The sequence below is a fragment of the Antechinus flavipes genome, chromosome 1 (genome assembly GCF_016432865.1).
Source record: "Antechinus flavipes isolate AdamAnt ecotype Samford, QLD, Australia chromosome 1, AdamAnt_v2, whole genome shotgun sequence".
Lineage (NCBI taxonomy): Eukaryota > Metazoa > Chordata > Mammalia > Dasyuromorphia > Dasyuridae > Antechinus > Antechinus flavipes.
This window is the reverse complement of record NC_067398.1, coordinates 74,113,942-74,131,508: the sequence shown is the minus strand read 5'-3', so window position 1 is coordinate 74,131,508 and position 17,567 is coordinate 74,113,942. Positions and strand designations below refer to the sequence as shown.

At 34.6% G+C, this 17,567-nt stretch overlaps 1 protein-coding gene across 1 annotated transcript in view; it reads left to right on the top strand.

Moving 5' to 3' along the window:
- The window catches only part of ABCA13 (ATP binding cassette subfamily A member 13), a 551,934-nt gene that overhangs the window by 155,165 nt on the left and 379,202 nt on the right, over positions 1 to 17,567 (top strand). Inside the window, exons 24-26 of the mRNA XM_051984384.1 lie at positions 7,204 to 7,395; positions 14,507 to 14,671; positions 16,504 to 16,681. Coding sequence (XP_051840344.1) covers positions 7,204 to 7,395; positions 14,507 to 14,671; positions 16,504 to 16,681 — 535 coding nt within the window. The remainder of the gene's footprint in view (positions 1 to 7,203; positions 7,396 to 14,506; positions 14,672 to 16,503; positions 16,682 to 17,567) is intronic.

The window sequence follows — 17,567 nt, the reverse complement described above, 5'->3', positions numbered from 1 at the left end:
TGCTTTTCTCAGTTAAATGTCTTTTTCTGAACCCATTTTTATCTGGCATCCAATCTCCCTCATCATTTGATTGAATCTGCTCTCTTTTAAATGAGCAATGATCTTATAAATGTGAAATCTAGTGGCCTCTGCTCAATCCTCCTTCTCTTGCCCTCTCTTCAGTATTTGATTCTATAGAGCATCTTTTCATCCCATTTCTTTCTCCTCTCCTTCCTGTTTTGTGATATTGCTCTCTTGGCTTTCCTACCTGTCAGATGTCTACTTATTAATAACCACTACATGTATATGTTTCTCATTGCATTATACTGAGCTCTGTTCTCTTCCCTTACTCTCTTTCTTGGTGATCTCATCAGCTTCCATGGATTCAGTTATCATCTTTCTACAGATGCATACTAGATCTCTATATCCCTCTCTAATCTTTCTCCTGAGTTCTAGTTTTAACAGCAAAATTGTCTATTAGATATTTTGAAATGAATATTCCATAGCTATCTTGAACTCAATATGTCCAATATATTATTCATTATTTTCCCTTGCAAACCCCCATCTCTTCTAAACTTTCTTGTGACTGTTGAGGATTCTGCCAACTCTCTAGTTATCTACTGAGATTCACAAACTCAGTGTCACCCTTAATACCTCTTTCATGCATCCCACATATTCCTAATTCTGGTTATAGTCTATAGCTTTAAACTGGGAAGGGAATTTATATTACAGGAGTCCAAATGCCACCTTTTAAAGATGAGGAAACTGAGATCCATAGAGGCCCATAATATGTCTAGTATCCTGTAGCTCCTAAGAGACTTAGGCAACATTTGAAACCAGGTCTTATTAACTCTATTACAAGGCCATAGCACTATATTATCATTTCCTACACATATTCTTCTCTCCTCTCTCCATTTATATAGGTATCACCCTAATTCACATACTCATCTCTTCTGCATGATTATAGTTATTTCCTAATTGGCCTCTGTACCTCAAGTCTCCCTCAACCCTAATTGATCAGCCATAATTTACAGAATGTTCTCCTTTCTGATTTCAGTCACTTAGATGCCTTAATTTCTGAAAGGTCTACTTTATGATCCCTCTCCTTCTTGAAACCTTTGCTAATCTACTTTTCCCCCAGTCATTAGTGCTCATTCCCTCCTCAAATTCCTTTGTACTTATTTGTAGATGTATCATTTCACCAACTAGAATATAATAAACTCCTCAATGGAGGGAACTGCTTTTGCATCCCTAGTACTAAGCATAGTATCTTGTTCAAGGTAGGGGGGTAATGAATTTTTGTTGAATTATATTGAGAATATATTGAGTTGAGAGTTTTGGCTTGAGAGAGAGGACTGTGCTTAGGATACAAAGATCTAAGCAATTGTGGTGCAGTGGAAAGAACAGGGGCCTTGTAATCAAAGAAACTAAGTAAAATTCTACTTCTTATGTTGATTACCTGGGTAACCCTGAGCAAGTCATTTAACTTCTTTGGATCTCAGTTTCTTCATATGTAAAATGAAATTGGCAAATGAAAGTGGTTATTTCCATTTTAAATGATAATAACTTGAAAATGCTTATAGCAAATCAGAATCTTTCTTGAACCTATTTTTAAAAATAACTTTTTATTGATAGAACCCATGCCAGGGTAATTTTTTTTTACAGCATTATCCCTTGCACTCACTTCTGTTCCAATTTTTCCCCTCCCTCCCACCACCCCCCTTCCCCAGATGGCAAGCAGTCTTTTACATGTTGAATAGGTTATATCCTAGATACAATATATATGTGCAGAACCGAACAGTTTTCTTGTTGCACAGGGAGAATTGGATTCAGAAGGTATAAATAACCCAGGAAGAAAAACAAAAATGCAAGCAGTTTATATTCATTTCCCAGTGTTCTTTCTTTGGGTGTAGCTGCTTCTGTCCGTCCTTGATCAATTGAAACTGAATTAGCTCTCTTTATTGAAGAGATCCCCTTCCATCAGAATACATCCTCAAACAGTATTGTTGTTGAGGTATATAATGATCTCCTGGTTCTGCTCATTTCACTTAGCATCAGTTCATGTAAGTCTCACCAGTCCTCTCTGTATACATCCTGCTGGTCATTCCTTATAGAACAATAATATTCCATAACGTCTTGAACCTATTTTTATTCAAAGTAAAATAAAAAGAATTTAAATCAATAGAAAAATTGTTGAAAGAAATGTATTGATTCTGTATAATGTCTCTTAAGAGAAAACCTTTGCTTATGTATTCAAAAGGCTTTTAGCATATGACTTGTTCCCTCAGGATTAGAAAGGAGATAGTCTGATAAGGAAAAACTGTGTTACTAAAGGAAGATTCACCTTTCACGCATGCTTTGGATAGCCCAGAGTTTTCTGATCTTTTTCTTTTAATGATATTATGAAATCAAGGCATATGTATGTCTGAAATGGTTTTTGTTGCCACTTAAAACATTTATTCTTCACTTGCTTGACTGTTAGAAAGGGCTTGTCCTTTAGGTGTTGGTGTTTTGAGACTGACTTACTTAGTGAGTCAGCCAGCCACTGGATGTCACTGATGTTCTGTTATGACCAGGTTCTATTTATAGAAAGTTACCTTGTTTAAAGCACTGTCTCATTTGAGTAGCTTTATGAGACACAATGTCTTTGCTTATGAATGATTTGTCTTCATCTAATTCTTTTTCAAGGAAATAAATGTGGTCTGCTAACTAGATAGGTAAAGAGAAGAGTATAGAAAAAAGCTTCATTATTATGAATTCAAAAAACATTATTTTTTTGTATAGATAAAAGTATACCCATGAATATACACACATCTAGCTAATACATATCTATATATTTAGCTAATATATGACCATGCCTCTATAGATATATGTGTTGATTAGTAGCTACATCTGGATGCACAAAATATTACAGGTAAACATTCTCAAGAATACTCCCATGTTCATATGCATCCTGCGAGGGAAAATCATTATCAACCGTGTGTATCAAGAAAACAATGTAGCTATTCAACAAAAGTAATTCTTGCTAAATTAAAATTAGAACTGTATAAATATATATTGACTGTCTCATGCAGCAGTAAGTTCTCCATTGCTGGATGTGTTTAAGTAGAGGAAGAATGGTTCCTTTTTTTTTTTTTTTTTTTGGTAACGTTGTAGAAGGTATTCATTTTTCAGTTTGTGGTAGGATTAAAAGACCTCCAGGGTTCTTTTCTACTTCGATATTTTGAGATTTTGTGAATGATTGACAGACTTAGAGAACCACAAAAGTTTCAATTCATAAATTCATAGGCACCTCAGAAGTTTCATAAAGTAACCTCTTGACCAATTCAGAATTACTTTCTAGGATATTTGATGTGGAGGGGCTTGCTATTTTTGGAATTAGGTTTTTTTTTTTTTTTGTATTGTTGGGCTTTTTTCAAAAGAAATTCATTCCTTTTATTGAGCTCAGATATAATCCCCAAATCTTTCATTCATTGGCCCTACCTCATTCTACTTTATGGAATAGCAATAATGCATCTCTTTTTTTTCTTCTTTTGCTTGATAGAACTTCAAATATGTTTAGTCCTCTTCCTATTTGTATTAATTTCTTTTTTTATCAAAGCTTTTTATTTTTTATTTTTTATTATAGCTTTTTATTGACAGAACATATGCATGGGTAATTTTTCAACATTGTTCCCTGCAATCACTTCTGTTTCAACTTTTCCCTTCCTTCCTTTCACCACCTTCTCTAGATGGCAGGCAGTCTCATACATGTTAAACATGCTAAAGTGTATCTTAAATACAATATAAGTGTATATATTTATACAGTTCTTTTGTTGCACAAGAAAAATTGGATTTAGAAAGGTAAAAATAACATGGGAAGAAAAACAAAATTGTAAGCAGTCCACATTAATTTCCCAGTGTTCTTTCTCTGGGTCTAGCTGGTTCTGTTCATCACTAATCAATTGGAACTGAATTGGATCTTCTTATTGTCAAAGATATCCTCTTCCATCGGAATTGATCCTCATATAGTATTGTTGTTGAAGTGTATAAAGATCTTATGGTTCTGCTCATTTCACTTAGCATCAGTTCAAGTAAATCTCTCCAAGCTTCTCTGTATTCATCCTGCTGGTCATTTCTTACAAAACAATAATATTCCATAACATTCATATACCACAATTTACCCAACCATTCTCCAATTGATAGGCATCCATTCAATTTCCAGTTTCTAGCTACAACAAAAAGGGCTGCCACAAACATTTTGGCACATACAGGTCCCTTTCCCTTCTTTAATATCTCTTTGGGATTTGTATTAATTTCTTTAACTCAATGGTCCTAAAACTTGTAGGTATTAGTCTCAGAACCTCTAAAAATAATTTTAAAAATTATTGAGGACCCCAAAGATCTTTTATGTACATTATAAACATTAATATTTATCATATTAGAAATTAAAACATATACTTTAAAATATTTTATTAATTCACTTGGCAACAATAACAGCAACAAGAACAATAATAAAATCATTGCATGGTAACATAATTTTTGTAAATATATTTTGAAAAAAGTTAGAAGAGTAGATTATTTTACATATCTTTCCACCTCTCTTTAATGTCTGGTTTAAAAGAAGTCAGCTTCTTATATCTGCTTTTGCAGCCATTCTGCTGTGATAATATTATTTTGGTTGAAATATATGGAGAAAATCTGACCTTATACAGACATTGTAGTTGGAAAGGAAGACTATTTTTATAGACAAATAACATTTTGCTTTTATAATGAAAATAATTTTAATTTCATGGAAATTATTTTCCCTCTTTTCTCCTAAAAGGCTTCTAGAACCCCTCAGAGTCTATCACCACACTTCAGAATGCCTTCTCTAGTTAAATACCTGTAGCTCCTATGGCTATTGATTTTATCACATTATCTGAGACTTTTTACCATCTTAGTATATTCCTCTTAAAGTGTGGTCACTGTAATTGCTTATAATATTCTAGATATGATTGGGCTGACCAAATTACTATAGAACTTTGACATTCCTTGATTTCCATAGTATACATCCTTTCATGCAATCAAAAATGAAATTAGCTTTTGGGATAGCTCTTTGAACCACATTTTTGGATGTTGTTGCATTAAATTTTTTAGATCAACTTCTCCATTTTCACTTATATGTCAAACTTGAAAAATAACACTTAAATTAGGACTTATGCAATATTCAATTTTGGCTTTGAGTACACTTCCAGTTTGTGGTGATGGTTTCATGTCTTTGTACAGTTTACATGTGCTTTGAATACAATAGGACATCCAGTAATATGGAGCATGGATAAGTCTTAAATCCCAGACTCAAATTTTGCCTTTGATACTTAAGTACTTCTGTGACCTTTACAGTCATTTCACCTTCCTGGTGCCAAGTTTCCTCATCTATGAAATAAGAGTATTAGAATAGACCAAATATATATGACATGTTGTACAAAAAACAGGAGCAAAATGGATTTGACCTTGAGGCCATAGTTTACCAACCCCTGAAAGTCACTGACATCCTTTCTATTTCTAGATCTATGATCTATTGAATACAACTGTTCCTATAAATATATTAAGAACTTTCTATGTTTTCATCCAAATAATTACACAAATGAAGAATTGTACAATAGCACGTTTATACTCCTCTAATATGCAAGCTGGATTCTTAACCTTTTTTTAATGTCATGGACTGATCTCTTTGTTAGCCTAGTGAAATTTATTATGATCAGAATAATGTTTTAAATACATAAAATAAAATACCTAGGATTATAAAGTAAATTAGTGACCAAAAATATATTCCAAATCACATAAACATGTTTTGATTCTTCATATCTTTGTATGATTGATATGATCTCTCCCCTATATTAGAGTAGATGATTGAGAATTTTACTCTATTGGAATGTAACAAATATCAAGACTTGAAAAACCTTCCAGGTACATCTCTAAACAAGACAGTTACTTCCTTTGTGAACTTTTTATTCCACATTTCCCTTCTCACTTTTAAGATTTGTCAAATTTACTAATTGGTATCCTACCAATTAGGATAAACCATTGGAGTGACATCTTCCCAGATTTTATTGTCATAAACTGCTACTTCTTAGAAACTCCATTGTATCATCTACCATCTTGTGATACCAGTCAGTCAAGAAACATTTACTAAATGTTTAATATTTACTGTGCTTAGCTCTGGAGATACATCTGTAAGCAGAAAGACTATCTCTGCTCTCAAGGAGCTTATATTCTACTGGGAAAACAGCACAAAAAGGAGCTGAGAGAAATGGGAGTGGGAGAAATGTATTTGCCATGGAGGCATGGTGGGAAAAGTCCTGTGGGAATGAATCAGCAGTGCAGCCTTAAGAGGGAGAAGTACATTTTTGGTCTGGGACTGTACCTTAAATAAAAGATTAGAAGGACCTACTAGATGAGGCCTCAGGAGTGGAGAGTGATACAAAGGTTTTAGCTCAATGAAAAGTTAAATCGTTTTTTGAAAGAGTTAAAGTTATCTAGTTAAAAAAGACAATATGATATAGTGGTAAAGAGTGAACTTAGAGGTCTTAGAGCAAGATTAAGTTGAGGCCTTGCTCAAACACTTTTTAATGGTATGACTCTAGATATATCATGTAGTCTCTCTGAACCTCAGTTTTCTCCTCTGCAAAATGGGAATATCATTTATATGACATATCTCCCAGTTTTTTTGTTGCAGAGGGACTTTGTAAATCTTAAATATCATATAAATATGAATTGTTATCAATTTTCTTATCAAGTTTTACTATGAAATCTCATTATGGTCTGAAAGTAACTCTGAGTTCTCAAAGACTGTGCTAGTATTATCTATGGCTAATACCAATTAGTTGAGAAGTCTTTGAGTGTGGTCATGGCAACCAACCGAGACTGCTACCTAATGAAAGAATGCCGGATTTTGTGTCTTGGTACATTTAGACTTTGTTATCTATTACTTGTCAATTTTTGTCAAATCACTTAAACTCTTTATAAAATAAGTAGAGGGAGGGGAAAGTTGGACACTCTTAGAGAAGACTTCTGAAGTCCTTCCTATCTCTAGGGCTATGAACTGGTGACCAATCTAGTTACGTTCAGAGTGACTCATTGTTCTGTAAGTGATTTTTTTTCTCTTGGCTCATGATAAGCTATTAAATGCCAGAAATCATTGTTTGTATGAATTGTTTTTACATGTTTGGAAAAGTTCATTCTAATTTTTCTTTCTTTAACTAGTTTCTTTCCAGTGCCCTCACAGTATTGTTGGCTGGAAAATGTGATGAAGAAGTTATCAGCACCTTGCTGACATTTCCTGCAGATGGAAAAGCTCTTGCAGCTAGAGAATTGTGTGTTCTGCCTGCATCGGATCTGTACACTTTGATTGTACTCATTAGTCAGAACCTGGATCTGCGGATTATCGTTTACAAAGTAAGAAGATAATGGTGTCGTGTGGTGTGGATTGCTTTTTACACCTGGTTCACTCTGTAGGTGATATTAGAAAGAAGAGAAATACATATAAATAAATACTAGAGCAAACAATCAAATTGTCCCTATGATAAATGAGAAAATTAATAGTTGATACTCTAAAATAATCTCCCAACATTTATATGCTCATTCCTGACATAGAATTCTAGAAAGTCCTATAATTAGAGTCACAATGAGAAATTCTTACATATAAGACAACTACTAGAAACATTTTTTGGAAGCAAGTAGCATTGAGCATACCCATAGATGTTGGGGAGATCAAAGAATGTTAGGGAGAAGTTTCCCCATACAAATACTAGTTAAACTTGCTATTAATTATTTCTGTAATTTAACTGCTGATCTCTGTTGTTACTTAGACCTTCCTTTCTATCCTCTAGAAAACCTATTCTAGAAAACAAACTTCCCTTCTTCTTAAATCTTTTCTTTTACTCCTGTTTGCTAGCTGTTATTAAAACCTAGCTTCTGCCTGTTGACACCAGCTTCCCTGGATACACAATCTAAGATTGGCTGCATTTTCCTTCAGTCTCCTTGGCTCTCTGGTTGAGGCAGGGAATTGGAATGCTCCTTGCTCCCATTACCATTTGTAGTTTTCTCTTTTCCACCATCAGTAAATTCTCTTCCTTTGTGGTTCATACTATTCATACCCACCACCCAATCATAATCCTGTTAGCTGTTGTCTTAGAGATCCTCAGGTTACTTCCCTTCTTTCCTCAATGAATTTGATACCTGGTTTACAAGTTTTCCTTTCTTCTCAACTCTTGTCTTCATACTAGGGAATTTCAACATATATATTGATTCTCCTTCAAATATCCTAACAACTCATATCTTTAAATTACTCACCTCTCATGACTTACTCTTCTACCCCACCCAGCTACACACAAAGATGGTCATATCTTGATCTTGCCATTCCCTACTAATATACTATATCTGTGTTCAAGAATTCTGAAATCACATTATATAATTGTATGCTATTTTTTTTTTGCCTCTCTCTCTGCCTTCCCTTACCTAATTCTATTCTCCATCTGGTCTGTGACCTCAAAACACTTGATTCCTCATTTGTCTCCTAATCCATCTCTTCCATACCAGCTGCTCTCTCCTTTTTTCTCCATCTTGACTCTTTGGTGAACTAATTCAAGTCTACACTATTTTCCTCTCTTGAATTACTAGCTCCCTTATCATATTGCTGCTTATATTCAGCTGAGCCTTAGCTTTGGATCACTCCCAACATTCATGGCCTTGGTTCCTACACCTATGGTTTTGAACAAAAGTAGAGAAAATCATGGAACCATTCTGACTTTGTTCATAATAGACTTATGTTATGTAACTTCAACTGGGGTCTCACCTCCTTCACTATTTCACTCTCCATCGTTGCTGTTTCAAACCTTCTTATTTCTCTTTAAATCTTCCATATGTTCTCCCAACTCCAACAGCTGAGAAATTTGCCTCGTATTTTACCAAAACAAAACAAAACAAAAACCCATACCATTTGCTGTGAAATCCCTCTTTAATCCCTTTCTCATCTCCTATCACTCAAGTGCCTCTTCCTTCCATCTGTTTCATATGATGAAGTGGCTTTATTTCCTGTCAAGGTTAACTACTCTTTATATTCAATCCATCTTGTCTCTTCCAATAAATTCTTGCCCCCTCAATCCCACTTTTTCACTTATTTCCAAGCTCTTTCTCTCTCTCTCCCAGTTCATTTCCTATTGCTTACAATCATACTCAAGTTTCCATTTCCCTGAAAAGGCTTTCACTTGATCCTTCCATCCCTGTGAACTATCTAAATTTCTTCAGTGTTTAATAGCTAAACTCCTCAAAAAGAATATCTACAATAGGTAACTTCACTTTTTCTACTCAGATTCTCTTTTTCACTCTTTATAATCTGGCTTCTAACCTTATCATTACACTAAAAATGTTCTCCCTACATTGCTTTTGATCTCTAAATTGCTTAGTCTCAATGGCCTTTTCTCAGTCCTATTCTTCTCTATATAAATACTGATCAGTCTCTCTTCTTGATATTCTCTTTTCTCTCAGTTTTTGCGATATATTATTTCCTGCTTTCCTATCTATCTCTATGATCATTCCCCTGTCTCCTTTGCTAAATCTTTCTCTAGATCATGTCTTCTAGTAATTGTTCCTCATGGTACTGTCATTGGTTCTCTTCTTTTATCCTGCTGTACTGCTTCATTTTGTAATCTCATTAATCCTCCCCCTACATTTAATTGCCATTTTTATGCTGATGATTCTCAAATCTACTTTTCCTGTCTTAGTCTCTCTCTTGACTTACAGTCTTACATGCCAACTGCCTTTGAACTGGATGTCCAATAGCAACTTAAACTCACTATGTCCAAAATAGAACTCATTATTTTTCCTCCTAAGCCCTCCTCTCTTTCTGCCTTCTCTATTACTATAGAGGGCAACCATATTCCCAGTGCCTTTGATTCACAATTTGTGACTCATCCTGGATTCCTCATTATCTCTCACCACCTACATTTAAGCTGTCCTCAAGATCTGTTGATTTCACTTTTATAATGTCACTCAAAAAGAGCCCTTCTCTCTGAAACTGCCATAATATTGGTATAGGTCCTCTTCATTTTGTGCCTTGATTGCAATAGCCTGCTGGAAACTCTGCCTACTGTAATCCATCCTCCATTCAGACACTTTAGGAAAAGTGATTTTCCTAAAATGTTAGTCTGATTTTTTCAACCCCCCCAACCCAACCTTCATCCCCATAAATTCCAGTGGCTTCCTATTGTCTCCAAGAATCAATACAATGCTCTATTTATCATTCAAAACCATTCGTAACTTAGATCCCTTCTACCTATCCGGTCTTTCTATACCTTACTTCCAGATATGTACTCTTTGATTCAGTCATATTAGCCTCTTGGCTGTTCCATGAAAAAGAAATGACGTGCTCTGGGCCATCTCTCTGACTATTTTCCATGCCAGAAACACAGTTACACCTCTGTCCCAATTACTGACTTCCCTGGATTTCTTCAAGTCCCAATGAAAATCTTCTATAGGAAATCATCCCACACCCTCTAAATCCCAATACTTTCTTTCTATTATTTCCCCTTTATTTCATATGTAGTTTGCTTTTGTAGATATTGGTTAGCATGTTGTTTCCCTCAATAGACTGTACATTTTTCAATGACACGTTAATTTCTGTCTCTTAATACTTTAGCCCTTAGCAGCATGTCTGGCACATAGTAGGCACTTAATATTTGTTGTTGGATTAATTGATTTTTTCTGTGAAGCAGTGAGACTATAAGTTTTATTAATATAATAAATAATATTTCTAGGTCAGATACTTTGGATAAAACTCAAGCCACTTTTAGCTTTTCCTGCAGGCTATATCATAAAATCTAATCTAATATTATATGACATATATAATTTAATATGCATCAAACATTTTTGTAAGTCATCTAATTGGACCATTACTAATACCTGAAGAATATATTAGGCAATTTGCAGAGATCAACCAGAAACTAGAAGCAACAGCAATGACCACCACAACAAAAAGATTGTGAAAAATTCTATTAAATATAAAATAAAATGTACATGCTTACTAGTAATTTTCACTTGTCTGTCAGGAACACTTAACTAAATTCCAGTCATTTCCTCATGACAAGTTAAGTGTCTCTTAGTGCCACTTTTAAAGAGCAGCCATAATTAGAGAAGCAAGTAGGGGAAATGGCATAACCCTGCTGAACATTTCAGTGGCTCAAATTTTATTTCTTGACTTAATTGGCAAGAAAACCTACCTTATGTTGTTAGCAGAAGGAGTCTATGGAAAAGCAAGCTGGACTCTCAATTATCTTGCTGGTTATCAAGTAAGATGTCAGCTAATGGCAGTCATCCAAAGATCATGAAAACTCTTGAGAAAGGATAAGGGGCAGAGACAATAGTCTACCTAATTTCTCTACCCTTGAATTCTGGGCAATTAGAACATTTATTTCTGAATGGTTTGTAAAGTTAAGCATTTGCTGTTCAGTTCACAATAAATGATCCATTGGGGAACCTTATTTTGGCATCAAATTTATGTTTATTTTTCTAATCTTGTTTTTGAGAGGCAACACCATATAGTGAATAGAGAGCTAACCTTAGAGACAGAAAAATCTGAATTCTGTACTCTCTTATAGTACACAATGGGCAGTTAAGTAGTACAGTGGTTAGAGTATTGGCCTGGAGTCAAGAAGAAATGCATTTAAATTCAGTCTTGGAGACTTATTATCTGTGTGACCCTGAGTATGTCACTTAATCCTGTTTGCCTTGATTTCCTCATTTATAAAATGAGCTGGAGAAGAAAATGATGAACCATTTCAATGTCTTTATCAATAAAACCCCAAATAGCATCACAAAGATGGAAAGGATTGAATAACAACTAATACAGAATGGACCAGTAATTTTCTATCACTTGTAAGTTGCAAAACATATATCAAAGAGGGAATTTCTTCCCTGTGTAGACTTCTCTTTATTAACCAAATCACAGTCCTAGTCCCCTCCTTTTTTATGGTATTTTGTTTGTGTTAACAGATTTTGAACTTTGAATGATTTTTAAAAAATTTACTGATGATAGATATGGGTCTATTGAATAAGCTGATTGAATGGTGATTTAAATATGCCAGTTTTTCATGCAAAGAAATTGTACATAATGTTTAATTATAATCAACTTTGAATTATAATCAATCTATGTGATTTGATAAATAACACACATAACATTTGAGGACCATCTTTTACAGCCTCAAGATTCAGGTATTCTTTGTGTTTATATTTATTTAAAATCATAGCATACTGCTCTCCATGCATTTAACTTTTATAATATGATCAGAGGACTCAAATTATTTCAAGGAAAATGTATTCAATAAAATAGAAAGTAAGAAAAGTAGTATAGAACATTGTTCCTACAAACCTAGGGTTACTCTTTCAAAATAGATAGATCATCAGTGAGATCAAGCTTAAAAACATACTTGTGGGGAACATGTGTGAACAGAACATATTTACGGAGGAGCAAGTCATAGTTTTAATGTTCAGGTCCCCATCAATATCTTATGGTAAAGTTACCTTGCTATAGTTTATACACCTTTGCTTGGCCTATACCTAGCCAGTCCTCTCCCCCTCCTCCTCTCACTCCTCTCCCTCTCCTTTTCCTTCTTTCTCTTCCTCTCCTTCCCTCTCCTTCTTCTTCTCTCCCTTTCTTTCTCCTTCTCCCTCTCCCTCTCCCTTTCTCCCTTTCCCCCTTTCCCTCTTTTCCTGTTACCTTAAAACCACCCACTTCTCTCTCTCTCTCTCTCTCTCTCTCTCTCTCTCTCTCTCTCTCTCTCTCTCTCTCTTCTCTCTTTCTCTCTCAAGTTTCTGCTATGATCTATAGTATATTTCATTCAACTTGTCTCAAAAGCTGCTCTCTACTCCAGCTTCTAGGCTTTATGTCTTTGGGGCTATTTCTAGCCATCTCAGACCCAGTTTACTTGGGTTCAAGGTTTAGAAAGATTCTTTATGATAAAAGTAAACTGATATCAGAGTGGCAGTGAACCATCACAGTCCCAGTCAGCTAGAAAAAAAGATAGGAAAAGTTTCCTCAAAGATAATCTTTTCTTTGAGCCAAGGAGTGAGAGATTGAAAAAGGCTCCTTAGTTACAGATACTCTCTGCTTTAGGGTTAGAAACTCCTAAGCTAATGTCTGGTTTGTCATGCAAATAAATTTACTGCAAAGGGAAAGCTAAGAAGGTAAGTCTTATAGTTTTCCACCCACTTGCCCCACATTCTTTATTTTATTACTGATATTGGTCAGAAGTAACCCTACTGGGTTTGGGGCTATATTTTAGTATAAGAGAAACATACCTATATTTCAAATATGTATCAAAAAAATGAAGAACCTTTTTTTTTAGCATGTATAATTGTCAGAGATAAGCAATATTTTCTTTTCTTTTAAGTACTGCTCCCCCCACCCTTTTCTATGCAGTTAACACTACTGTTAGGTTAAAAAAAAATCTCACCATCATGTTTGACTTCTGCTTCTTAATATCACATTTATAATCTCCAAGTCCTTCTTGTTCTTCTTAAATGTATCTCAAATCTTATCCACCCTCACTACTACTACTACAACTACAACTACTACTACAATTACTACTACTACTACTACTACTACTACTACTACTACTACTACTACCACTACAATCACTTATTGTTATTGCTGCTGCTACTTTGTTCAGTCATTTTTCCACTTTTGTTCGATTCTATATGATCTAATTTAGGGTTTTCTCAGCAGAGATACTGGAATAGTTTGCCATTTCCTTTTCCAGCTCAATTTATAGATGATGAACGAACACAACCAGGATTAAATGATTTACCAAGGGTCATATAGCTAGTAGATGTCTGAGATCAGATTTGAATTGGGTTTCCTGACTCCAGCCTTGGTACTCTATCTACTGTATCACCTACTTGCCTTTTTCTTCTCCTCCTCCTCCTCTTCCTCCTTTTTCTCCTCATTTATATAGCACTTACTATGTGCCAAGTTCTCTGTTAAGTACTTTAAAAAATATTATCTCATTTAATCCTCATATAACCCTGTGAGACAGGTACTGTAGCAGAACCTCCCAAACTCATATTGATCTGATCAGTCACAGTTGGACATTCTGTTCCTTGACTCTTACATAGTAATGCCATTTTGGTTCTCTTTGAGAATGTAGGACATCAACCAACTATTATCCTTTTTTTCTTACAAACAATGGAACTAAGGTAGAGAGAAATTGATGACTTGCTGAGGGTCACACAACTATGAAGTATCTGAGATCTGAATTCAGGTATTCCTAACTCTGGATCCAGTATTGTAGCCACTGTGCTGCCAGTTGCTCTTATTATTTTCACACTGTTACTATTCTGGTACAGACCTTTATTACTTCTTACTTGGCATATTGTAATAAACTCCTAACCAATTTCTATTTCAAGACTTTCCCCTTCTAAACAATCCTATAGACTTCCATAATATTGGTGTCCTTATTATAGAAAATAATCATGTCAATTTATGTAGCCAAAATATTTTTTCTTCTTTCAGCTGTTGATACCACCAGAGGCAAATTTCTTACTGAATTCCTTGCTGGATGTGGTTTCAAGTATTGACTCCCTACTTACTAAGGCTCAGCACATTTTGAAATATCTTCCCGAATTTCTTCAGACATTTAAAAATATTCCTTTCTTTGATATGCCTGCATTTTCACAGGTTTGTATGTGTTTGATCTTAGTTACTTTGGAAATAATTACAACTGATTTTTCCATTGATTTTTCCTTGTTTGGTACCTCATTCAAAGACTGGTACTCACATTAGACAAAGAAATGTAAGAACCTAAAATATTCTCCATAGATATGTTGCTAGAGCATGAAAGAAGAGTGGGGTGGTTTTGAGTTATGATTTTCTCTCCAGACTGCATTGTACTGTTAATGTAGGTAATATCTATCACAGTAATTCAGAATTTGTGACCATTTAGATTGACTGAACTAGTATTTACTTTTGCACTACCTATAGAAAAAAGTGATTCACCCCCTCTCCCCGCCCCATCTAGGCAGTTAGGGTTAAGTGACTTGCCCAGGATCACACAGCTAGGACGCATTAAGTGTCTGAGATCAGATTTGAACTCAGGCCTCCTAGTGCTCTATCCACTGCCCCACCTAGCTGCCCCCAAAAGTGATTTTTTAGACATTAGTGTAAATTAAATTTCAGAAGAATGTTTAAATTACTTCAGAGAATAAAGTATTTTCTTTTTAACATAAACATAGCTTTTTTTTTTTCAAAGATAATTTTCAGATTTACCCTTGCAAAACTTTGTGTTCCAAATTTTTCTCCTTCTCTCCTTCCTGCTCCTTCCCTTAGACAGCAAGTAATCCGATAGAGGTTAAACATGTACAATTATTCTAAACATATTTCCACATTTATTATGCTGCACAAGAAAAATTAGATCAAAAGGGGGAAAATGAAAAAGAAAAAAAAAACAAGCAAGCAAACAACAACAACAAAAACAGTGAAAATACTATGTTGTAATTCACATTTAGTGTCCATAGACCTCTCTCTCTGGATGCAGATGGCTCTTTCCATCACAAGACTATTGGAACTGGCCTGAATCACCTCATTGTTCAAAAGAGCCACATCTATCACAGTTGATCATCACATAATCTAAAATGAAGTTTTTTCATATATAGTCAATGTTTGAAATTTCCATTTATTACAAATAATGATATGCTGAGAAGCAGCTTGGTAATAGCCCTGGGGTCAAGGTATGCGCTCTAGTTCTACTTCTGACACATACTTCTGACACTAGCCATGTCCATGGGCATATTACTTAAAATCTCAGTACCCATGGACATCTCTCTAAAATTTTGAAAGAACAATTGCTAAATAAAAGTTTGTTGATTGATTGCTTGCTTTAGACTACCCTTCATAGTTTGGCTACATTCAAATTTTTCTAATTTTATACATTGTTCCTATTTTGACATTCTTTGATTTGGGAAGATTAGAAAAAACTATCTCTATTATGTATAAGATTCTGGTGCAACAAAGACAAAGATGAAAAAGGTCCTAACTTTAAGGATCTCATGCTCTGTGAGGGCATATAACATTTATACAGGCAAATATTGAAACATATATAAAAATTAAATACTGAATAATTTCAGGACAAGGTTAGCCCTGAAAGATCTCATGTAAGAAGTGGCACATGAGCTGAGCCTAAGAAAATGTTAGAGATCCTATGGGCATAAGTAAAGAAAAAGAACTTTATGAACATGGCGAATCACCTGTGAAAAGGTAAAGAGCTAAGAGATGTTATGTATGGTAATAAAAGATGCATTTGTAGTATACAGTATTTTTTGGACTTTCAAGATATCATAATTTTTTTATGTTAACATAAAAATAAAAAAGAAGATGATAACTTGACTTCCATATCCTGTCGTTTGGGTATTGGACTTGTTTAGAAGCAGGAGGTTCATAATCTTAAACATTTTTGGAAGGGCTTGTTGAAAGCAAGCAATTTTTTCTTACCCTCATTCAGTTTGTTTTTCTAGTTTCCACAAGATGTACAGTCTCGAAGTTCAACCTTTGGCTCTCTCCAATCTGTGATGAAGATGGTTTGCAAAGAAGAAGCATCTTTCCTTAGCAACTCTAATATGTTCATTAATTTGCCCAGAGTGAATGATCTTTTGGAGGATGACAAGACAAAATTCAACATTCCCAAAGATTCAAGTAAGACCAACATGTGTTGCCAGTTTTTTTTTTTTTTAATGTGAACTTGATTCTAGGAGAATCATGGACAGTTTTTGAGAATCCAGGGTCATCTCTACATCAAGCTGAAAACCAGTTTCAATATGTATATGTCTATTTCCTAAGGACTAAACCAAATAAGTTGAGCATTGGTGATACAATTTTTCAGCAAAAGTAGGTCCTGGTGAGAATAAAATAAAGAACAGATACATTGCAGTGTATCTCTCTAGACCAAAATAAAATAGAAGCTTCAATTCTCTCTCCCCCCCACAATTTATTTATTTTTAATTTATGGAATAAGGTAAACATTTCTACTACACAGCATGATTAAAAAAAGATAATTGCATATGGAACTGCAGATCTATTAATTATTGAAATAAGTACCAATAGCAGAAGATTATACTGTAATGGAACTATAATAATCAGATAAAGCTCCATTTTGTGATTCTCCCCAATTTTAAGTTTAGCTTTCCTTAACAATAAGTTATATTAAGAGACTTTCCCTATACATTTGATTGTGGGGAAATTAGAGTGATGGAAGCTAATATATAGATATGCACACACAGGATATATTTTCACATCTTGCTAAAGCAATATTCTAACCACAGTGTTCTGCCTTACCAGAAGTGTTCCTCTTTCCCTGTCTCCCTTTACCAGAAACGGCCAAGCCATGAAAACATTCCAGGATGTGCTGCAAAGTTTGTAATGCTTATACATATTTAAAATTACGATGCCTATGTCACTCAAAATTCTGCAATATGTGGTGTTCCTCTTTGTTCATTATTAAAAAAATGCAGGATCTCTGGTTTCTGAGAGGTCATAGACAGAAACTGTCTATTGGCAATTGTTAGCTTTGCAAATTGTTAGC